We start from the raw sequence: 25,409 nt of genomic DNA on the forward strand, positions 1-25,409 counted from the left end.
CTTCCCTACTTTGTAAATCACCATTAGTGTGGAACCGGTGGGCGGTTAGAAAATTTTACTACTAACAGAGATACAAAAGTGGGTGGTAGGTATAAAAAGGTTGACTACCCCTGGTCTACATAGATCTGAAAGAAAAGATGAATTATTCTAAACATCAGCAAAACTGATATATGATCAACACAAAAATAAATAGCATGTTTATACACTGATAGTAACCCATTAGAGGAAGTGGTGAACAAAAAAAAAAAAACCCCCAAAAAACGACTGCATTTAAAATAGCAACAAAATGTAGAAGATGCCTAGAAATAAATCTAAGAAAAATATGCAAGTCCTTTGTGAGAGAATTAGAAACAGTGCTAAAGGGCAAAAAAGATGCTGTGAATTAAATGGAGAGATACCCTGTGTTCACAGATAAGAAGACATAATAGTGTCAAGATGTCAATTCTCCCAAATTAGTGAATTCAATGAAATCAGAATCCAAATTACAGCAGGATTTTTGTGAGATTTAGTAAGCCAATCGTAAAATTCATAGGAAAAATGGCCTACAGTAACTAAGATATTCTGAGAGCAACAATTATGTGGGGAAACTTACCCTAATTAGGACTTCAGACTTATTATAATTTAGCAATATAATATAATTTTATAATGGTACAAGAATTGACAAATACACCAACAGAACAGAACAGAACCCTGAAACAAACCAGGGATGTTGGTTTGTTATTACACAAGATCTATGAGAGAGCTGGCATGACAGGTCAGCAGTGAATACCAATTATCAACATACAGTGGAGGGAAAAAACTGTTACATCTCAATTTGACACTAGACATAAAAACAGATTCCAGGTAGGTCAAAGACATAAATGTGAAAATACTTCAAGATAAAAACCCAGGAGATTATCTTAAGTGATCTTTGGAAAGGAAAAAATTATTTAATAAGATGAAATAAGAATAAACCATAGAGGATTGATACATTTGATACTAAATTTTTAAAACTTCTTTTCAAAAAACACAAAGTGAAAAGACCAGATTAAAAAGCTACAGACTGAGAGAAGAAATTGTAATGCATATTGACAAAAAATGATAAAATCTTTCTTTATATTTTAATGGATATATAAAATACCATAGAATAAATAGACACCAAGGATACACATCCAATTTTCACCAGGGGTTACTTCCGGGAGTAAGGAGGAGAACTGATCATAGAGGCAAAAAGATACTCTAATCTTATCTACAATATTATTTATATTAATTAAAAAATAAACTTGAGTAAAATATTAACAATAATTGGTCTGAATAGTATATGAATATTTGTTTTATCATTCTCAGTATTTTTCAGAATTTTTTTAAATTCTGAAAAGCAAATAAAAAATATATATTATTATAAAAGTTGCCCCTTGCCCCCAACAAAACACAAGTTCAGACGCTAAAGATAATATCCCTCAAGACCATGATTTGGGAAGACTGGTTCTTACTCTTTCTTTCCTGCGCAGGTACATTCAAATTCTCATATATAATCCCAATCAAGATTAGGAAGGTAGCCTATCTTCTGCTGGGCTGGGAAAGTGGCAAGAAGTCAAAATCAAGTCCAAGGTAATTGGAATGACAAAGGCTGTGAGCAACAGGGGAAGCTAACATTTCAGAGGTTCTCTGTGGTGCGTGAAGGAGAAAGCCCCTTTTGTTTCTCGTCAGACTCACAGCTGAATGTGAGGGGTGCTGTGTCACGGCCCTTGTCAGAGGATGATGGAGCCTGGCAACATGGAGAAGCCCAGGAGACTCATGTCCTGTGTAGGAATGTTTCTTCACAACAGCAGGTCCTCTGTCTGCAAGGAATATGAGGTAACGGAACCAGCACACTAGGATTTCTCCAGCATCCAAGACAAAATAAGCCTTCATTGAGGTGGTGTCCAAATACAGGCTGCTGCCCTGCTCTCACAATAACAGGAAGATACAATCAGTTCTATTTAGAAAAGCCATTAGTCTCAAGCAGGAAAAAACATATTCTCCATATTCTAAAAAGCATACCACTAATGTCTACCAAATAAACATTTGAGGAATGCCTAAAATAATCCTTGACATCATAAATAAGAATCACCCGTAGTTTAGTAATTCCTTGGGACAAACCCCAAGTAGTACCAACGGACAGAAAAAGCTGAGAAAAGCCTTTAAGAAAACCTATTTCTGGCTTTGCCACTCTGTCTCTGACAACAGCATGTCCGATCAAATAATTGTGCACAGGAGCTATGCCTTTTATAATTCCTCTTTATGAACAACAAAATGTTAAAGGCTGAAAAAAGACACCCCAAATCAATGAATTCACTGTCCCTCACTATCCTCAAAAACAGAGAGAAACCATTGAACCCCAAAAGATACATGATACTTTGATTTCTAAAAGAAATGTTACATAGTTTTCCTCTTTGTCTCTCTTTAAAACTATGGGTATCAGTTAAGTGCTAAATAAGCAATTTAAATTCAAACTCTCAGAGGAAATTAAGAGATATAAAACAAACACAAAATAAAGAAAAAACTGACAACCGACAATATGGACAGGTATCTGATAAAGGGCGGGGGGAAAATAAGAAACATGTATACGTGAACACGCACCAGAGTCATAAACGTGGACCTTCTTCTTCTCTAAGTGGTATTTTAATACCACGTGAGAAATCAGGGCTATAAATATCAGAAAAAAGAGTAAAGCTTCACAATATGTCCTCTAAGGACTACTTTACACTGTGGTGAAATTCAGTTCTAACACGTACTTCTGTAAGAGACATACGCAACCTCCAGCACACATATCCTACTTTGCTACAGTCTCAGCTATGTATGAGGTCTCTGGGTCTCTCTCAGCTTCTTCTTCTAAATATAAACTAAAATCTGCCCATGTTAATTTCCCTACTGAAACCTTTCAATGATTTCCACTGCCTACAATAAATTAAAAAAAAAATCCTGGTCTCTCGGCACGTCATCTCAAGGTCTTTAATGGACTGCTCTGAGCCCCAACCTTCCTCCCCAGAAATATCCGCCATACTTCCCACTTACTCCTGTTCACCAAGAAACACGGAACTATTGTAGTTCACACATAAAGAGTTGTTTCATATTTGTGTGCTTCTACTCCTGATGTACTCAAAGCTGTCTGGAATATTCTCTCCGAACCTTCACCAGATCGACGCACTTTCTAGGAAGTACCACTTCTTCCTCCTTAATGCTCCCAGAGCATGATGTGAACATTACATTGTCAGGCACTGCTCTAAGCGCTGAGTACAAAACAGAAGTTCTTGTTTTTACAGAGCAGACAAGACAGTGGGGGCAAGACCTTGGTGCATTCCAAACAGAAGAAAAAATTCAAAGGCCTGAGGGAGAGTGTGCTTTATGTATCTGAGGAATATCAAGGAGGGTGGTTTTGTTTTTATTTTTTTGTTTTAATAAACGAGTTCTTATAAAGTGGTTGCCATGTGGAGAATAAGTTAGAGAGGGCAAGGGTGGATTCAGGAAGCCCAAATAGAAGGCTTCTATAATAACATGGATAAGGGATGCTGAAGGCTTGAAATAAAATTAATGGTAAGAAGTAGATTACACGTTTTTGATAGAACTGAAAGAAAAAAAACAAATGGACTAAACACAGGATGGAGAAATATCAAGAATGATGCCAAAGTTTTGTTCTGAGCAACTGGAAAAATGGAGAGTTGGAGGAACACTTGCAGAGCAGCAACTGGTGGAGGCAGAGGTGGGCCACAGAAAGGTAAGGCAGGGTGCATCAAAAGTTTGTTTTTGAACATCACATTGCATTTAAACATCCACCTAGGTCAGTGGTTCTAAGTGTGCACCAGAGCGCACTGTGCGCCCTAGAAGATTTCCAGGTGCACCATATAGTATTCCAGAGAGATATATGCCTGTTGGGGACTAAAAATCCAATAGGGCTTTTGGAGTTTAGATTTTTTGGGGGACAGAGGTGTGGGGAATTGGCTGTAAGCTGACAGTCTGCCCAACCCCCCACCTCACTTGCTTGATTACGTGGCAAAAGGCTGTTAATCTGTGGTGCTGGATTGTTTACACTACCCCCCATATTCCCTGGAAAGACTGGAGGCAAGTTTCTTCTATCCTTTGGTGTAAAGTTAAGATGATATGTATGGTAGGGGTTTTCTGCACTCAACACAATTAAGAGTAAAAAGAGAGGAATTCTTCAATGTATTGACAAGGAAATGAGAGTCTGCCTTTCAAATATATGCCCAAACACTGAAGGAATCTCTAGGACACATCAGGCTCATGTTTCTTATAAACACAAGTATGAAAAAACTTAACACATTTGCACCGGAACCTGCCGAATTTACTAAATCTTACTAAGAATGTATCTATATATATAAAAAGATAAACTTTTTTGTCATTTTTTTATTTTTTAACCCCTTTTTTATGAATCCTAAAAAGCATAACTCAAAAAATGTAACATAAAAATGTTTTTTAATGTCAGAATAAATTTAATTTTGTTGTATTTATTTCATTTACCATAAAAGCACACTTGGACTTTATATATTTTTTCTTTAATATTTGACTTAATTATTATAACATATTTCTCAGAAATCTGTATATAGTGCGCCTACAATTATTTGTAGGATTTTAAATGTGCCCGACTTCAAAAAGTTTGAGAACCACTGACCTTAGGGGATGAGTACAACATAGAAGAGGTCCAAGAACCAAATCTAGGGGATAACTCAATCTTTAGAGGTTGGAAACATGAGAAGAATCTAGCAAAAGAAATATATCTCAAGCCTAGCCCAGGTGGCAAACATCTTGAGAGGAGACATTACTTTTTTTTTATCTTATTTCCAACTTCTGGCCCAGCGCCTCTTGGTTCACAGAATGTATTCAGCAAATAAACTGTCCTTTAAACACAGCTAGAATCTAGAGTTATTTCCTAGAATCCCTCCTGGATGAATGTGAGAGTCCAGTAATTGAAATATGACCAGCTCAGTGAGGACAACTTTCCTGCATTACATACTGAACATATGTGGAAATAGCACACCACTGCTACACATACCATGAAGAGACAGGACACAGATGAAAGTTTTAAAACCAAGTCCATTGATTGAAAAAGCAAACACTGTGTACAGTTTAAAGGCCAAGAATCAAGAAATGGAGATTTTTCACTTTCTATTGTTTCACAAGGTAAATAAACACATGCGTGATTGCTAAGGTTTTTTGTATTAGTCCATTATCACCATGAACAGCTACAGTAGAGAGGCCACACTTCCAGCTCCACCTACCAGTACAACGCAAGGAGAAGGGTAACTGAGCCCCTACAGGAAATCACAAAATCGTAATAAGGATGTCTGCTTTCGGCTCTCTAATCATTTTATTCTGTTCACCATGAAAAAGTGAAACAATTAAGGTAATTGGCGCTTCTATTTTATTCTGAGAGGAAAACAGAGTATGTAAATTTTGTATAATCTTTAAAGTCTTCTGTAATCAAAATGACTAAGCACATGAAAACAGATGTGTGTGAATAATCCACATGACTCACAAAATAACCTTGCTACCATTAAAAAAAAAGATTAAACTGACCATAATGGCTTTTTATTTATGTCCTCAGAGACACTTTGGCGAACTTTTTCTATTTACGTCTAAATTGAGTAGAGGTGTTTCATGTTTAAGGACACAGGACATGAAAAGGAAAGGAGGAAAAGCTGAGAGGACCTAACAAGAATGGGACGGGTGTTGTAGAAGTTAGAATTTGCAGGAACATCAAGTTAAATCCTGATTTAAAAAAAAATCATGGCCAAATGAAAAGGAATGTTTTTTCCCCAAAATAAATGGACATCTTCAACCTACTTGGAAACAAAAGCTCAAATGTCATTCTGTATGAAACACAATTTATCCAAGGTCTCCAAATGTTCACTTTTTACTAACTACGACCGCACTATTTTACGGAGAGAAAATGCACATAATTTGAAAGAGATAAGTATGGTACTAAAACCCTGTTTATATATCACTATTCTTAACTCATTTAATACAAATTCCACTGCACTTATTCACCATTCCATTTTGCATCAACATGAATGCTATTACAGTTCTTTTTGAAGTGCCTTCTAGTTCCTGGCACATCAAAATAAGTTTTATAAGAAATACTATTAGGGCATGACCAGGCGGTGGTGCAGTGGATAAAGCATCAAATTGGGATGCAGAGGACCCAAGTTTGAAACCTCGAGGTCGCCAGCTTGAGTGCAGGTTCATCAGACTTGAGCGCAGGCTCAACAGCTTGAGTGCAGGGTTGCTGGCTTGAGCGTGACATCATAGACATGAGCCTGTGGTCACTGGCTTGAGCCCAAGGTTGCTGGCTTAAGCAAGGGGTCACTCACTGTGCGTTAGCCCCCCGATCAGGGCACATATGAGAAGGCTATCAATGAACAACTAAGGTGCTGCAACAAAGAATTGATGTTTCTCATCTCTCTTCCTTCCTATCTGTCTGACTCTATCTATCCCTTTCTCTCTCTCTCTCTCTGTCTCTGTCACAAAAATACATACATACATACATACATACTACTAGGGAATAGGTACGATAATGGATGCATGTTGACTCTGGCTGTCCAGCATCTGCATGCCCTTCTGATTTGAGTTGAGGGAAACCCGAGACAGATGCTAAAGAGGAATACTGTCTGATTCCATTCCTTGAAAGCTACAACACAGGAAGGTGACATAAACCTGGCCTGTGTAGCTGCAATGTTATATCTCAAGATGTAATGCAAAGATACAAGATCTAATACATGATTATTCACAGCAGATGAATAACAGTCAGGAATTCAAAGGCATAACTGTAATGCCTCTGGGCAATGAGGTCTAGCAGCTTGCTGATGATTGTCCACTGGCTGGTGCAACATGCTGTTTGTATAGTGAGACACAGAAATCTTGGCGGAACGGCTTGCTTCCCATCAATCCTACCTGAGTCTAATTCTCTAATCTTGTCAACTGTGAGCTAAATTTCTAACCTACATCAGTGGGCCAGAGCTTATTTCTGTTCTGTGCACTAAGAAATGGCTCTACCACCATCAGATCACAGCATGCTCTGTGGGCTTAATTACAAACAACAACAACAACAAAAAACAAACAAAAGAAAAGAAAATTTCAAGACTTTAGTCTTTTATATGAACAAAAATATAGAACATAAGAATAGTAATCAATTCAGAGTATGTTGACCAAGGAAGGAAAAGCAGTTTTAGTCAAAAAGCTAGTTTTAGTGGTTTAGAACCAGTTAGAGAAGTTCTAAATTTTTATGTAGTTGGCTGATTGGAAACTGGACTCAATGGTCATCTATTTTTTAAAAAGTTGCAATGCCATAAATCCTTTTGGATAATACGAAAGGAGGAATACAAAACTTTCAGGACACAGGAATGATGAAAATCATTGTTACCCATGTTAACCCTTCACCCATTCTCCATCTATGAACACTAAGAGGACCTAGAAGACACTCCATTTTCCAAGGCCTTAAAAAACACACTAGTGCCTGATCAGGCGGTGGCGCAGTGGATAGAGCGTCAGACTGGGATGCGGAGGACCCAGGTTTGAGCCCCGAGGTCGCCAGCTTGAGCACAGGCTCATCTGGTTTGAGCAAAAACTCACCAGCTTGGACCCAAGGTCACTGGCTTGAGCAAGGGATTACTTGGTCTGCTGTAGCCCCACGGTCAAGGCACATATGACAAAGCAATCAATGAACAACTAAGGTGTTGCAACAAAAAATTGATGATTGATGCTTCTTATCTCTCTCCATTCCTGTCTGTCCCTATCTATCCCTCTCTCTGACCCTCTCTGTCTCTGTAAACAAACAAACAAACAAACAAAAACACTAGTAAAGCACTTACATCTTTGAAAAACGTATTATTGGCCAGAGATGCTGGTAGGACACACTGAAATCAGGTTGCCCATTTCAATTTCAAGAAGCAAGGAAGACACCAAACCATGGAACTAACCACTGGTGAGTGAGAAAGTAGGCATAATTACATAAATAGGCAGCAAGGCCACAGTGGCAATTTTTATATTTTGTTTTAAAATTAGTTAATATTCGATATTATTCTGTATTAGTTTCAGGTGTTCGTCACAGTGATTAGACAATCACATACTTTACAGTGTCCCCCAGGTATTTCCAGTCCCTACCGGATACCATACACAGATACTACAACAGAATGGACTCTTTCCTGGTGGCTATACTGTAACTACCAATCTGTACTTCTTAATCTCACCTATTCCACCCAGTCCCCCTACCCCGTCCCCACTGGCAACCATTAGTCTGTCCTGCATAGTTCTGAGTCTGTTTCTGTTTTGTTTGTTCGTTTATATTGTTCTTTAGATTCCACATATGAGTGAAATCATATGGCAGCTATCTTTCTCTGATTGACTTATTTCAATTGCTATAAAATAACCTCTAGGTCTATCCAGACTGTCATAAGTGATAAGATTTCCTTCTTTTTATGGTCAAGTAATACTCCATGGTACATATATACCACTACTTTTATATCCACTCATCTACCAATAAGCACTCGGATTACTTCCTTATCTTAGCAACTGTCAACAATGCTGCAACAAACATAGGGGTGTCTCTTTCCAATTAGTGTTTTGGGTTTCTTCAGATATACAGTCAAAAGTGGGTTTTCTGGGTCATAAAGCAATTCCATTTTTTAAAAATGCCATACTGTTTGCCATTAATGGCTGCACCAGTCTGCAGCCCCACCAACAGTGCACAGAAGGTTCTCTTTTCTCCACATCCCAGACCAGCACTTGTTGTTTGTGGATTTATTGATGGTAGCAATTTTAGAGGTGTGAGGTGGTATTTCATTGTGGTTTTAATTTGCATTTCTCTGTTGATTAGTAACACTGAGCATCTTTTCATGTCTTAGTCATTTCTATGTCCTCTTTGGAGAAGTGTCTATTCTGGTTCTCTGCCATTTTTTTAATTGAATTGTTTGGTATTTTGGTGATGAGCTGTATGAGTTCTTTATAAATTTTGGATATTAACCCCTTATCAGACGTATCTGATAATACCTTCCCCCAATCAGTAGGCTGTCTTTTCGTTTCCTTGATGGTTTCCTTTGCTGTGCAAAAACTTTTAAATTTGACGTAGCCCCATTTATTTGTTTAGTAGTTGTTCCCTTGCCCAAGAGGATAAATCAGGAAAAATATTATTAAGAGAAATGTCAGAGATTTTACTGCCTATCTTTTCTTCTAGGGCTTTTATGGTTTTGAGTCTTATATTTATGTCTTTAATCCACTTAGAGCAGTGGTTCTCAACCTGTGGGTCAGGACCCCGGCGGGAGTTGAACGACCAAAACACAGGGGTCGCCTAAAGCCATCTGAAAATACATACTCAACCTGCGGGTCGCGACCCACAGGTTGAGAACCACTGACTTAGAGTCCCTTATATATGTATTGTGTAATAAGGTCCCGTGTCAAATTTTTTGCATGTATCTGTCCAATATTCTCAACTACATTTACTGAATAGACGGTCTTTACCCCAATTGTATATCCTTGCCTCCTTTGTCAAATATTCATGGGCCATAAAGGCATGGGTTGATTTCTAGGCTCTCTATTCTGTTCCATTGATTTATATGTCTGATTTTATGTCAGTACCATGCTACAGTATTTTGGTTAGTATGGCCTTGTAGTATAGTTTGATATCAGGAAGTGTGATTCCTCCACTGTTCTTCTTTCTCAAAACTGTTGTAACTATTCAAGGTATTTTGTAGTTCCGTATGAATTCTGGAATATTCGTTCTAATTCTGTGAATACACCATTGGTATCTTGATAGGAATTGCATTGAGTCTATAGATTGCTTTTGGTAATATGAGCATATTGATATTAATTCTTCCTTTCCATGAACATGATATATGTTTCCATTTATCTGTATCTTCTTCAATTTCTTTCTTCGGTGTCTTGTACTTTCGGAGTATAGGTCTTCTACATCCTTGGTTAAATTTATTTGTAGGTATTTTATTCTTTATGAAGTAATTGTGAATGGTATTTTCCTCTTACTTTCCCCTTCTGATAGATCATTACTGGTGTGTAGAACTGCAACTGATTTTTAGATATTCATTTTGTATCCTGCCATTTTACTGAATTTATCAGTACTAGTTTTTTTTTTTAGTAGAATCTTTAGAGTTTTCTATATACATGTCATCTGCAAATAATGACAGTTTTACTTCTTTTGTTCCAATTTGGATATCTTTTATTATTTCTTCTTGTCTGATTGCTGTGGCTAGACATTCCAGTACTATAATGAATAAGAATGGTGATAGTGGACATCCCTGTCTTGTTCCTGATCATAAGGGAAATGCTTATAGTTTTTGTCTTTTGAGTAGGATGCTGGCTGTGGGTTTGTGATATATGGCCTTTATTATGTTGAGTAACATTCCCTCTATATCCACTTAGTTGAGAGTTCTTAACATAAATGGATACTGAGTTTTCTCAAATGCTTTCTGAATCTATTGATGTGATCACATGATTTTTATCCTTCATTTTGTCTATGTAGTGTGCCACATTTGATTTGCGATGTTGAACCAACCTTGCATCCCAGAATAAATCCCACTTGATCATGGTGTAAGACTTTTTTTAATAGACTGCGGGATCCAGTTTGCTAATATTTTGTTGAGAATTTTAGCATCTGTGTTCATCAGGGTTACTGGCATATAGTTATTTTCTTTGTAGTGTCTTTATCTGGTTTTGGAATTAGGATAATGCTGGTTTTATGAAATAAGCTTGCGAGTCTTCCCCTCTCTTGAATTTTCTGGAATGATTTGAGAAAGATAAGGTGTTAATTCTTCTTTAAATGTTTGATAAAATTCTTCCATGAGGCCATCCAGACCAGAACTTTTGTTTGCTGGGAGTTTTTTGATTGCTTCAATTTCACTGGCTGTAATCTGTCTATTCAGATTCTCTCATTCATCCTGATTCATTTTGGAAAATTTTATATTTCTAGAAATTTATTGCATATAGATTGTCCAATTTGTTGGCATAATAGTTGTTCATATGTTTTCTTTCACTGTTTTATATTTCTTTGGTGTCGTTATTTCTCCTCTTTCATCTATGATTTCATTTATTTGGGTCTTTTCTCTTTTTGTGACAGAGACAGAGCGAGACAGGGAGAGGGACAGATAGGGACAGACAGACAGGAAGGGAGAGAGATGAGAAGCATCAATTCTTTGTTACGGCTCCTTAGTTGTTCATTGACTGCTTTCTCTATGTGCCTTGACCAGGGGGCTACAACAAAGTGAGTGACCCCTTGCTCAAGCCAGCGATCTTAGGTTCAAGCCAGTGACCTTGAGCTTTAAGCTAGTAACATCAGGGCTCAAGCCAGAGACCACGGGTCATGTCTATGATCCCACCCTCAAGCCAGCAACCCTGCGTTCAAGCTGGTAAGCCTGCACTCAAGCCAGCAACCTTGGGGTTTTGTACCTGGGTCCTCTGCATCCCAGTCCAATGTTCTATCCACTACACCACTGCCTGGTCAGGTCTCTCTTTTTTTCTTGATGAGTCTGGTTAAAGGTTTGTCAATCTTATTTATTTTTTCAAAGAACCGACTCTTGGTTTCACTGATCTTTTATATTGATTTTTTTAGTCTCTATTTATTTCTGTTCTGATATTTATTATTTCCCTCCTTTTACTTACTTCGGGACTTGTTTATTATTATTTTCAAGTTCCTTTAAATGTAGGGTGAGATTGTTCATTTGAGATTTTTCTGGTTTCTTGAGGTAGGCCTGAAATGCTGGAAATTTCCCTCTTAGGACTGCTTTCACTATATCCCACCTATCTGAGATTGTGGTATTCTCATTTTCATTTGTGTCAAGGTACCTTTTGAATTGTCCCTTGATCTCATTGTTAACCAATTCATTGTTTAGTAACATGTCATTTAACCTCTATGTCTTCATTCATGTGCTTTTTGGGATTTTTCTTGTGACTGATTTCTAGTTTCATACCATTATGGTTAGAGAAGATGCTTAACATGATTTTAATCTTCTTCAATTTACTGAGGCTTGTTTTATGCCCTAACATGTATTCTATCTTAGAAAATGTTCCATGTGAATCTGTAAAGAATGTATATTTTGCTGCTTTGGGGTGAAATGCTCTGAAGATATTGATTACATTCAGCTGATCTAATGTGTCATTTAAGGCCACCTTTTCCTTGATTTTGGTCTGGATGATCTATTCACTGATGTCAGTCGATCTCTCCCTTCATGTCCATCAAGATTTGCTTTACATATTTAAGTGCTCCCACATTTGCTGCATGAATATTTACAAGGGATATATCCTGTCATTAGACTGCTCCCTTTATCATTATGTAATGTCCTCCCTTATCTCTAACTACATACACCCTTTGTTTGAAACTCTATTTAGTTAGATATAAGTATTGCTACCCCAGTTTTTTTTTTTTTCATTTCCATGAAATATCTCTCTGTATCCCTTTACTTTTAATCTGTGTGTATCTTTCATTTTGAGGTAGGTCTCTTGTAGACAGCATATACGGGTTTTGCTTTCTTATCCATTGAGCTATCCTATGTCTTTTGATTGGAGCATTTAAGTCATTTGCATTTAAAGTGATTACTGATAGGTACATATTTCTTACCATTGTATTCTTTTAACTACATTCCTTTCTTTCCCTTCTTCTTTTTCTTTTTTTAAAGCAGGTTCTTTATTACTTGCAAAACTGGCTTGTTGGTAACAAATGCTTTTAGCTTTTTCTTTTTCCTTTTTGCATCTCTGACATTCCTACCAGTCTCCATGTGTCTTCTACTGTGAATATTTTAATATTTCTTATAATACTAGTTTGATGGTAATAAACTCCTTTAGCTTTTCTTTGTCTGGAGAGCTCTTTATTTTTTTCTCTTATTTAATTTTTTTTAAATTAATTTTTAGAGAGGAGAGAGAGTGAGAGAGAGAGAGAGAGAGAGAGAAGGGGAGGGAGGAGCAGGAAGCATCAACTCCCATATGTGCCTTGACCAGGCAAGCCCAGGGTTTTGAACCGGCGACCTTAGCGTTTCCAGGTCAATGCTTTATCCACTGGGCCACCACAGGTCAGGCCTGGAGAGCTCTTTAATTCACCTTACATTTTAAATCATAGCTTTGTTGGATAGAGTGGTCTTGGTTACAAGTCCTTGGTTTTCATTACTTTGAATATTTCATGCCAATCCCTTCTGGCCTGAATTATTTCTGTTGAGAATCCAGCTGACAGTCTTAAGGGAGCTCCCTTGTAGATAACTGTCTTTCTCTTGCTCCTTTTAAGGTTCTCTTTGTCTTTAACCTGTGTCATTTAATTATGATGTATCTAGGTGTGGGCCTCCTTGGGTTCATCTTGACTAGGACCCTCTGTGCTTCCTGGATTTGTGTGCGTTTTTCCTTTACTACATTAGAGAAGTTTTTAGTCATTCTCTCTTCAAATAGATTCTTGATCCCTTGATCATTCTCTTTTCTTTTTAATATCCCTATGATGTGACTTGTTCATTTTTATGGTTTCTATGTCTTTTTACATTATTACTAGTTCTTTAAGTTCTCACTTAGTTCATCCGTTCGTCCCCTAAGTTCCTTGAGCATCCTTATAACCATTGTTTTGAACTCTGTATCTGGTAGATTGCTTGCTTCAATTTCAGTTAGCTATTTTTCTGGGGATTTCTACTGCTCTTTTATTTGGGCTTTGTTACTTTATCTCCCCATTTTCACTACCCCTCTGTTTTTGTTTCTGTGTATTAGGAGAATCTCAGAAAATTGTAACCAGAAGGACCAAGTAATTTGACCCATTCAGTCCTAATCTGTATTTTATTTGTCTGGAACTCCTCATATTAAATAGGATTTCATCATATTCTTAAAGTCATTAAGGAAAGTATATAACTTTTGGGGCAACTGAATATAGTTACCGACACCTAGAAACCTGTCTGAAATATTTTTTCTTTTGTATTTATTTATATCATACCTGCTGTATTTCCTTTCATATTTACACAGCATCAAAGGTAGTTCTTCACCAAACAATATATATTAACTCTTCATATACTTAAAGGTAATTACTAATCTAACCCTCAGCATTTCTCTTCATATTCAACCATGCCAAACCCTGTATTACTTCCTGGAGTCTGCTACCCAGTCCTTTTCCATACTCTCTAACCTAATATAACCCAATACACATCGGCCAAATCTTCCAAATTGCAGAACTTAATACATCCTAAAAGCAGATGCACTGTGAAAGAAGAGTTCAATTCGGGGCACAGGGAAAACATGCCCCTGCAGAAGAGCATGAAAAATGAATCAATGATATGGAATATGGAGTGGGATTACTAGAAGTAGTTCAATACTCACCCAGTGTAAGGTAGCAGAAACACACTGTGGAAAATGAGATAAAATTCGTTTGCTTTTGTGTTTATTTTTTAACCTATCACCAATATCCTCTAAGAGGGTCCAATGACAAATTATTCAATTTTGCTTTAAACAAATGGTTTTTAAGTTGCCTCAATACTTGCTAAAGTGTTGCTAAACTACAGAGGAATTTTACCTGAATGGCACTTCCTTCTGTGGAACATCCACGTAGTAACGAATAAAAAATCTCTCAGAATCTTCTCTCTCACCATCACTCACAACGCTGCCATTGAGTTTGGAAACTGATGGCAATCTGAAAGTAAAAGCCAAAATAAAGGCATTTTAAGATATTAAAAATATTTGGTTTTGGAAATAAAATTATTGGTATAAGGCCCAGTCTTATTCTCCTGAAAAGACACAGTTGATGTAGTCTGCTTGTGTATAACTGACATAAACTAAAGTGGTATAAAATAAAAACATCAAAAATATTTTTAATTTCAGTTTTGGATGAGACACTGACCTTTTATAATCATAACTCACTTTTCAAAATAAGATTCTAGCAGCATTGTCTAATTTAAACATAATGCAACCTACATATGTAATTTTAAATTCTCTGCCATATTTTAAAAAGTAAAACAGATGTAATTAATTTTAATAATATATTTTAATTAACTTAACATACGCAGGATAAAATCATTTCAACCTGAATTTAATACTAATGCATAAGTAATGAGACACTTTACATTCTCTTTTTCATATAAAGCATTTGAAATCTAGGGTTTATTTTACGCTTAATGGACATTTCAATTCAGACTAGTTATATTTCAAGTGCTCAAAAGTCACACATGGTGAATGGTACCAAACTAGACAGTATTAAGTCTATAGAGTAGTCAGTACAATTTGGTTATATACTTCAGGAATTAATTTATTATATTTACAAAAGAACTATGTAAAAAGAAAACATATAAGGCCTACTACAAGACTTCTTAGATGAAAAATATGCTGAAACTTATTTCTTCAGTGAGATAGCAATGTGTATGTCAACAGGTGGAAAGCAGCAAAGATTTGCTCGATATTAGTTGATCAGAAAGATCAATACCCTGTTTAAATAACTATTCTTCTTTAGAACCTTAAAGTCTACTGTTCCCTTTTCAAAACTACTGTGTATAGTACACAAAGAGAACAAATCAAAGTTCTGTGGCCTTTCCATCTTAGCCGAATATAACTGCTGCTAAAGGCACATCCAGAAATAGACTCATGGGTCATTTCATAGTCTATGGGAGTCTGAGACAGGAAAGGGAGTCAAAGGAAGAAGATAACAAAATAGTAGTCATATCTACATCGGTCTACATAATAAGAAGAAAATATAGATTCAGCTCTCTTAAGTTCTATACTTGAAACAACCTGATTATTAGGTGTTTACACTATAAATGACCATGATGTTAACAGAGAAAATAAGGACAACTGATTCCTTATTGTACCAACTTTTGCTTCATGAACCAAAACAGAACTTCGAATATTATGAAAACCAAAAAATATAAAAACAGAATAGTATGTGAGAAAAATTTACAATGGTTTTGGCAGACCAATTACATGCCATGTTTTCCTCATCATATTGCATTCCCTTCCTTCCAGGATGTCAAGCTATACAAGCAGCTCCTTCAAGCATAGTCTGTTCATGCGTTGGATCAGTTTATAAGGCATTCCCTCCTAAGTAGTGCATCATTCCTTTAGTGAAATAACAAGGCCCCCAAGGGGAAGGGGAGCAGAAGAGTCAGGACAACAGACCTGGCTATTACCAATTTCCTGCGCTCCTCGGTGGTATATGGCTGCAGAAGAGGGATTCCTAATAATCTCACTTCCTCAAGCTTGGGGAATGAATTTAGTTTGTCAATGTCTTCCCATGACTGCAAACCTAAGTTGAGAAACATATTGTTTAAGTAAATCCATGAGTATACAAATCAGAAGATAAACATAACAAATAAATTACTTCATTAATAATATGTGAAATGTTAAAATTATCGTAAACTAGTTAGAGATCCTGATTTTTCTTTTTTTAATCCAAGGAAAGAATGAACTATATTTAAACACCATACCAGCTTCCCTATAGCCTCTCCAATCCCTGTGATCTCAGTGGTCAAAAAGAGACCTTTACTCTCTACCATCCACTCATCCACTAATTCTCCACTCACATGGCTCATAAAGGGAGTCACTAGTGGTTTCAATAAGCTGGATGTATGTTATGATTATATAAGTGACGTAATTGACTCTGTCATCAAATATGGATTCATGGAACATTACTACTGATCAGAGTTGATAATGTTAGACTCAAATTTTTACCTAACAAATTCTAAAATATGGCAAGGTCAATAGAACCAGAAACTAAATATTATCTCTCTTTTATCCTGTCCTCATTTGGGGGACAGGGAAAACAGATTCAAAATTTCAAACCAATGAAAACAAAACATCTGAACTTTTGGGAAAGAACATGCAATAAATGAAATTCATTTAGTCCTAAAACAAAACTCTTCCTATGGCTGTGAGCAAATGTCTCATCCAAGTCAATACTTGGCACTGGTAGGAAAACTAGCCTCATAATAATGAAGCTGGCTAAGGCCCTGGCCGGTTGGCTCAGTAGTAGAGCGTCAGCCTGGCGTGCACAAGTCCCGGGTTCGATTCCCGGCCAGGGCACACAGGAGAAGCGCCCATCTGCTTCTCCACCCCTCCCCCTCTCCTTCCTCTCTGTCTCTCTCTTCCCCTCCCACAGCAAGGCTCCATTGGAGCAAAGATGGCCTGGGCGCTGGGGATGGCTCCTTGGCCTCTGCCCCAGGCGCAAGAGTGGCTCTGGTCATGTCAGAGCGACGCCCTGGAGGGGCAGAGCATCACCCCCTGGTGGGCAGAGCGTCGCCCCCTGGTGGGCGTGCCGGGTGGATCCCAGTCGGGCGCATGCAGGAGTCTGTCTGTCTATCCCCATTTCCAGCTTCAGAAAAATACAAAAAAATAAAAAATAAAAAATAAAATAATGAAGCTGGCTAATTTTACAACACATTAAGTCCATGTGAGAAAACTTAGTTCCTTCCTGTTTCTATCAACCTTCAGCAACAGTAAAGGCAGAGGAGCAATTTATGAGGACGCTGGTGTATAACTATCCCAAGTCACAACCATCCTCTTCCCTTCAGAATGGTATTTCCATCTAGGAGGAAGAATAGAGTTAGCTCAAGGGGTATGGAGTTAGGAAACAAATAGCTTCCTTATGCAAAATACTAGTTTTTAAAACTTAATTCCTACCCTTACAGCAAATTCAACTCTTTATGTTTTTTCAGTTGCAGGTTAGTTATTTTAAGTTATGTAATTGTTTTTAAAACTAGGTTAAAAGAAAAGGCACACACTGGGAGAATATATGTGCTAAAGACATATCTGGTAAAGGATTAGCATCCAAAATACACAAAGAACTCTTAAAACTCCACAGTAAAAAAATAAACAACCTGATTCAAAAATGGGCAAAGGACTCCAACAGACTCACCAAAGGAGATATATAAGTGGCAAGTAAGTATATGAAAAACTACCCTGCATCATATGCTAATGAAGACTTGCAAATTAAAACAACAATGAGAGTCTACTACACACCTATTAGAATGGCCAAAACACAAACACTGACAACACCAAATGCTGATGAGGATGTGGAGCAACAGGAACTTTCATTCATCGCCAATGGGAATGCAAAATGGTACAGCCACTTTGGAAGACAGCTTGGCAGATTCTCCTAAAACTAAACATACTCTTACCACATGTTCTAGCAATTACTCTCCTAGGTATTGACCCAAATGAAAATTTATGTCTACACAAAAACCTGCACACAGAGGTTACAGCAGCTTTACTAATAATTGCCAAAACTTGAAAGCAATCAAGATGTGCTTCAGCTTGTAAGTGGATAGTAAACTGCGGTATATCCAGACAATGGGCTAGCACTGGTTGAGCCTTACAGAATGTAAGTGCTAAAAAGAAATAAGCAATCAAGCCATAAGAAGAAGGAAAGTTAAATGCATATTATAAGTGAAAGGAACTAATCTGAAAAGGCTACATGCAGCATGATTCCAAACTACATGACGTTCTGGAAAAGGCAAAACTATGGAGAGAGTAAAAAGCTCAGTGGTCGCGAGGGACTGGGAAGGAAGGAGGGTAAACAGGCAAAACACAGAAAATTATTAGAGCAGTGAAACTATTATGTATTATGCTACAATGGTAGATATGTGTCATTACCAATTTTTTCAAACCCGTAAAATGTACACCAAGAAAGGAACCCTAATGTAAACTATAGACTGGGCGATGACGATGTGTCAGTGCAAGGTCACTACTGTTATCACCTCGGGACCCGGATGCTGACAGTGGGGGAGGTCGGCATGCATGAAGGCAGGGGGTATAGCTACCTGGCCAGGGCCTGCGGAACTTTCTGTACTTTCTGCTCAATTTTGCTGTAAATCTAAAACTGCTCTAAAAAAGTAAAGTTTATTAATTTTTTAAAACAGGCTAAAAATATTCACTCCTGTGTTACACAGAATTAGATGGTAACAAATTGGCAATCAATTACATATAAGTACTAGAAAAGAAAAGAGAGCATTTGAAAGACACAGGAGAATTCCCAAACCTAAATTCAGACAAAATGGTCTAGTTTGTAATTCTTTATGTTCTTTTTGCTCTGCCTTTTACTATACAATTCATTAATTTCACTTCATTTGTGGCATGACCCCTTTGATATATAAAATGTAAATAGCTAATATAATGCTATGCCACTTGATTTATGAAGAATGCCTTCAATTTAGCTAATCAATAGGTATCCGCATGTTGCTCTTGAAAATGTGTCCTATCAGAAGGCAGAGCTATGACTGAAAGAAATATACTTTCACTGTGTTTCATGCATAGACTCAAATCGATTGGTGTGTAGAATAAGAACAAGCCTATAGCTCACCTGATTTGTGGAGGCTGATGGAGCGCAGATTAGGGAACAACCTGGCCAATGAATCATCAGGCTCCTCAATAGCATTCAAATGATTGTTGGCCAGGACCAGAGTATCCAGTGCAGGAAACATAACCCCTAACTTTCGTATCTCAGTCCAGTCTTGGAGGTTGTTGTCTGTTATATGTAGTAGCTTAAGAGAATGACAGCAAATAGAAGGACAAGACACTGTTTTGTAGTCATTAAGGCACAGGAAGAGCTCCTCCAAACTGCAGAGAAAGAAAGGAAATACTTCATTGTTGAAAGCAGTTACTTTTCTACTTTGCACCTGTTTTCATTCATTCAAGAAATAAGTAAATGCTTACTATGTGTGAGACTGCCAGGTGTTGTAGAGAAAATATAAAGATGTCTTCCCAAAGCTAAAACTACTGCTGGGAATACAGCAGAGAAAGATATAACCCAGTATTAATTTTATTTGGGACTTAATTAAGCAGTATAACCTCTAAGTTCAACAGTATTCATCTAGAAATGGAATTAGAATTGTAGTTGGAATAATGAGGAAAGGATGCATAACCTTGAAGGAGGGTAGACCTGCACAAGTTGAGAGAAGATGGAAGAAAATCCAGTAGCATCACAAACAAATGTTTAGAACAGAAACAATAACTACCATTTATTGAATTCCTACCCTGTGTCAGGCCCTGCCAGGGGCTTTATAGACTGTACTTCTGTTTCTGCAAGGTGGATATAATTATGCCCATTTTATAAACAAGGAAATAGAGCTCAAAGAAGTTATTTAGCTTGTCAAAGGACATGATTAGAAGTAGAACTAGGGCATAAAAGCTCATTGCATGTTATGCTAGATGTTGCAGGCCATGAGGAAACTAATCTCAACAGTGAGAGTGAGACTCTAAGATGGGATAAGTGGGGTGAGACCAAATTCTGAAAGGCTTTGATAATTTCCATATTTATATAGTCAAAGAAACTACAGCTTCATCTATTTCTTTAAACTCCTTCCTCTGAATATGTATATTCAAAGATAGATAAACAAATATAACAGAGCATTTCTAGACTAACAGCATAATTTCTTGCTTAAATTATTGAAAAGAACACCAGGTTCAATTCCAATTAGGTCAGCTATGTACTTAATCATCTGACTGTTAATATATTTCAGAGATACTGTGATTTTTTTTCTCCTCCTAAAGAAAAGGGGTGAGGCAAAATTCTGAAATCAGGTAATCAGAAGATTAACATGGAGAAAGGTTAGGTCGATCTAGAAATGATAAGTGCTTCTCAGGGATATTGTCTAGCCAAAGAATGACATATCCTGTGGCATGGTGTTACTCAACACTGAACAAGCATTCTAATAAAAATGGTACCAAGTTACACTCACACCCTCATTGTAATGACTCATTTTCATAACCTCATTCGCCATTGTATCTGCGGGTCTAGGATTTCTGCGGTGGGAGATCAGCAGTATTCTATGTGCTAACACAGGTGACAGCTCAGCCCCCTCTCCACCGTGCTCTCTGGGCTTACTCTGGTAACTCCTGCAGGATCGTGTGCACTGTCTCCCAGGAAGCTTTGCTGTTATTGAGGACAAGCTTGCGAACCCCAGAGAAGGACCCAGCACATGTTCTTTCTAAAACCGACAAATTCAGAGGGTTGGAACTCAGGTTTAGAAACTCCAACTGGGGAACATTTGACACAATTTTACTGACCTAGGGAGAAAAAAGAAAAGCATATCAGGCAGGAATCAGAGTTTCTAAATAGCAATCACGCTCCAAAACGCCTAAGCGAGTGGGTCTCCAGGCAAAGGGCCATTCACATTATGTATGCACAGAGGGGCATAAATAATTTCAACAAATTTTGACAAATAACTTCATCTCTTTCTATAAAATACTGTCATCACTGAAAAGTAATGGTACAAACAAAAAGATTTCCCATGTTGCCTTTGGCAAGGCTTTTGACTGTTATATATGACATTCTCTTTGATAAATGGGAGAAAAGACTGTTTAGATGACACTTGAGGCTATGACTTTCTAAAGAGCTGAGATTGGGTCATGTAATCCTCTCTGAATATCTCCTTCCCTCTATCCTCATTACAATATTAAGGCTAATTCAAACTTTATTGAAGACCACAAAGTAATAATTCAGGTATTCAAAATTGACTACATAGCCATCATCACTCAGAAAACAGTTCTAGCTTGGTTCAAAGATGTATAAAACTATCCATAACTATATAATAAAAGAGAAAATATCACTAATTTAATGATTTACCTAGAAACTTGGTAGGAAAAAAAGTTTAAAAAAGGAACTGAGCATTACTGACCTTTAACTATTTGCTTGGATAGTACTAGTGTCTTTGATATAGCTATTTCACTACATTCTCAGAACAACTTGTAAGATGACTGATACTTTCTCATTTTAAAAAATAAAACTGAGACTCAGAGATGTTGAATAATTAACATCTTATATTAAATAAGGTCTCTGCGTCACAAAAGCCAAATCTAGAACTTAAAAATCAGAGCCATGTTCTTTCCAATATACAGCAGTCCCCTCGCCTATCTGCAGATTTGCTTTCCATGGTTTCAGTTTCCTGTATCAAGCATGGCCTGAAAATATTAAATGGAAAACTCCAGAAATAAACAAGTCATAAGTTTTAAATCAGGCGCCCCTGCGAGTAGCATGATGAAATCCTGCTGTGTCCCACTCCTTCCCACCATGACATGAATCATCCCTTATCCGTGTATCCAGGCTGTATATGCTACCTGCCTCCATCCTTACATTAGTCACTTAGTAGCCACTTTGGTTATCAGACCAACTGTTGTTCAAGTAATCCTTCTTAACTTAATAATAATGCCAAAGCACAAGAGTACTGATGCTGGCAATGTGGATATGCCAGAGAGCTATAGAATATATATGCATGTATGTATAGACAAAAGACATAGTATATAGAGGGTTTGGCACTATCAGTGACTTCAGACACTAATTGGGGAGTCTTAGAATTTATACCCGGGGATAAGGGGGGACTATTGTACGACAGCTAATAAAATATAGATATAACCAAAAAAAAATGAGAACTAAGCTTAAAGTTCTGTAAAATAAACGCTAGAAGCCCAGTAAACACATTCAACATCACCCAGCCAGGCAGTGTGGTAACTACCAGCTATGAAAAAAGGAGTGCAGCTTTTGGAGTTAGGAAACCTGTAATCAGACCAGGTCCCAACACTTCCTACTTGTGTGGTTTGACACAGATCTTAACCTTTCCAAATGTGTTTTCTCAATCAAAACATAAAAAAATAGTACCCACCTATTTTACAGGATTATTGGTAGAATTAAATGAGATGCATGTGTAAAGCACTTAATGTAGTGTTTGGAACACCTTTTAGAAACTTGTTTCCTTCTACTCCCTAAAAGAATGTAAGCTGCCTGAAAGCAGGAACAGTACTCACTCAGTTCATTACTGCCTAGGGGGTACTTCATGTTTGTTAAATAAATTAATGACACAGAATAATTCAATAAATGTAACAATTACTACTGTAAGTTTAGTAAGAACCAGTATCTCCACCCTGGCTATATGTCACAGCATATTTATTTTATTTGAATGTCATAGTTACAATCATTGGTAGAATTTCAAAAATAAACTGATTCTCAGGATCCACCCTAAACACAGGTAAGACAAGCTTCATGGTTGAGACCTGGATATACCTGTTTCTCTTCAGAGCTCCATAGGAAATGTCAAAAGGTACCCCAGGCTGAGAACTATGGGTAGAAATAAAATGTAATCTGTATACATCAGATTTACTGTGTATTGTGCAGGTCAGGAGCTCTGAAATCAGTGAGAAGTAGATTAATTCCAAAAAGATTCAGAGAAGCATGTCAGAGGAAATGGTCCTCACATGCACTATCACATCTATTCTTCATACTAACACTCTGAAGTGATACCATTTATATCCTCACTTTACAAATAAAAAAAATTGGACATCATTTACAGAAAATACACTAGGCTTCAGTTTAAGAGGTAAGGAATTTGCCCTAGTCTGAGCACATTCTCCAGCTTGATCAAGCACTGGTGTGACATTTGGCTAGGAAAGGGGGTTTAGTTTGTGGCCACAACACAGCTGAGCAGTCCACACAGGGAACAATCTGCACCCTACCACCTCAACACCAACGAAATAAAGGACTTCCACACAGAGAATAATGACCATCTATGTTTATCTCTTTTAAGGGTAAAAAGAATGAAAAAGAATTCTGCTTCAACAACAGGATGAAGAATAACTGCTCATTATAGCACAGCTCCAGCTAAATAAAAAGAAAACATAAACCCTTTAAACCATCACCCCTCATATTTTATTTTTGTAAACAAGAGGAAAATAACTTAAAAAACTGATAATTTAAGGGGTTTCGGAAGAACTCCAAAAGCTAACAGATATTGATACAATCTTTCTCATAGTCTGCATAAACACGACTGTCCAATGAGAATAAAGATTTAGAATGACTTATTAGTCCTGAAATATCCCAAAAAGACTCTAGTGTAATAATTAAAGCAGGAAAAAGAATACACGTTAAAAATAAATAAATAAATATTTTCTTTAAAAGGCTAAAATTAGAATCTGTTTTAGGGTACTTTTAAATTAATGGTAAGATTCTGAAAAATATAATATTCATTACACAGGTAAACTTATTTATGACACAAAAATGTCCTAATAGCAAAGACTGACATTCAATAACTTTCTAGGGCAGTATATCGACTTCTCTTTTTTAAATTCTAAAAATAAAAATAAAAATAAAGAACAAACTCCTCTAGCCTGAGTGAGTTGAGGATACTCGTGTGCAGGAACATGGAGATGAACAAACTGAGGTCTCCTTTCAAGTCTCCACAGTTCTGTGATTTAATAGGGGACCCTCTACTGTGGCTTCTAAAAAGAAAGAAATTACAGTTTTAAGAAAGATGGGAAAAGTACTGTAAGACAATAACCTGTAACTTATATACAAGCTATTCTCTATCGCACCTGAGTACCTAATCCCACCCTCCTCTCAACTACTTTGTCTAATTTCTTTTATAAACTGATTTTGATAAGAAAAGGAGGAAAAAGGAGATACCTTGGGAAAGGTCAGACTAAAATCTATTTAGACTAAAATTCAAGTCAAAAGCTAAAAAAAAATGCATCTTTCTTTTTAACACAAAGATACCCAATTTTAGAAGGATACTGACAAATCTTTGTTCCCTCCAAAGTATTACACTTCTTATGCATATTTATCTTAGTCTCGGGATACACAAGAACCAGTAGTTTAAACTACAAAAGAAGTTATCCACAGCATTAGTGATCACTTGAAACACTAAAAGAGCAAGTGATATTATTTTGCTTCATATTGCTATATCAAATACTGTCTGAATAAACCTAGTTAATGGACAGAGACAAATGATCGTTTTGGTAATCAGATATATGGGCTGCAATGGGGCTGAAATGTAATTGTCTTAAAACCATGACCTCTGAGGCTTTCATTTAATCAATCCTAAAAATCAATATTCTTTGCTGTCAGTATTTCTCCCGTCTCTCTGTGTTCTGACAGATATTCTAGAAGATTGGGATCAACTGCATACATTTAAGGCTAAGGACAAAAATATAAAGCAATGATGAAAACAAAAATAAACTGCAAAATATATAGAAAACTAAAGGGTAGCAATAACAAATATTTATTTGAAAACAAACTGTAGAGCACACAGATATAAGAATATACAAACTAAGCAGAGTATAAATAAACATGTGACCCTCTAGCTATCTATGTCATTGTGATCTGAAGAATACTTCGTGTAGATCACTGTCTAAGCAGAGAAAAGGCTGAATTACTTCGTGTAAATTGTGTTCTGATCCATACTGATGTAAATCGTTCTTCTGAGGTAGCAACCTCATCACTTTTAAACTGTTCCCATCAGTTAGCAAAAACTTATGTACGTGGTCAAAGCATAGGTCAAAGCACAACACCTCTGTGAAATTTTACTCCCAAAGAAACAAATTTAGGAGAATCAGCCTGTGAAGACAGCCACTGAAATGATGCAGAGGAAGATGAGGTCTGACGTGTCACCCATGCAGGACAAAAATCTCACCAGAGGTTCAGCAGGACTACGAAGGAATCGTGG

The 25,409-nt window shown here is 37.0% G+C and overlaps 1 protein-coding gene across 2 annotated transcripts in view; it reads right to left on the reverse strand.

The window, feature by feature from the left end:
• TBCEL (tubulin folding cofactor E like) overlaps positions 1-25,409 on the reverse strand; it is a 57,711-nt gene that overhangs the window by 13,019 nt on the left and 19,283 nt on the right. For both annotated transcript variants that reach the window (XM_066259818.1, XM_066259817.1), the window contains 4 exons: positions 20,804-20,985; positions 19,280-19,536; positions 16,102-16,228; positions 14,510-14,626 (listed from right to left, as the gene is read on the reverse strand). In XM_066259818.1, the coding sequence (XP_066115915.1) occupies positions 14,510-14,626; positions 16,102-16,228; positions 19,280-19,536; positions 20,804-20,985 (683 nt within the window). The remainder of the gene's footprint in view (positions 1-14,509; positions 14,627-16,101; positions 16,229-19,279; positions 19,537-20,803; positions 20,986-25,409) is intronic.

This window comes from Saccopteryx bilineata, chromosome 2 (assembly GCF_036850765.1).
Source record: "Saccopteryx bilineata isolate mSacBil1 chromosome 2, mSacBil1_pri_phased_curated, whole genome shotgun sequence".
NCBI classification, from domain to species: domain Eukaryota; kingdom Metazoa; phylum Chordata; class Mammalia; order Chiroptera; family Emballonuridae; genus Saccopteryx; species Saccopteryx bilineata.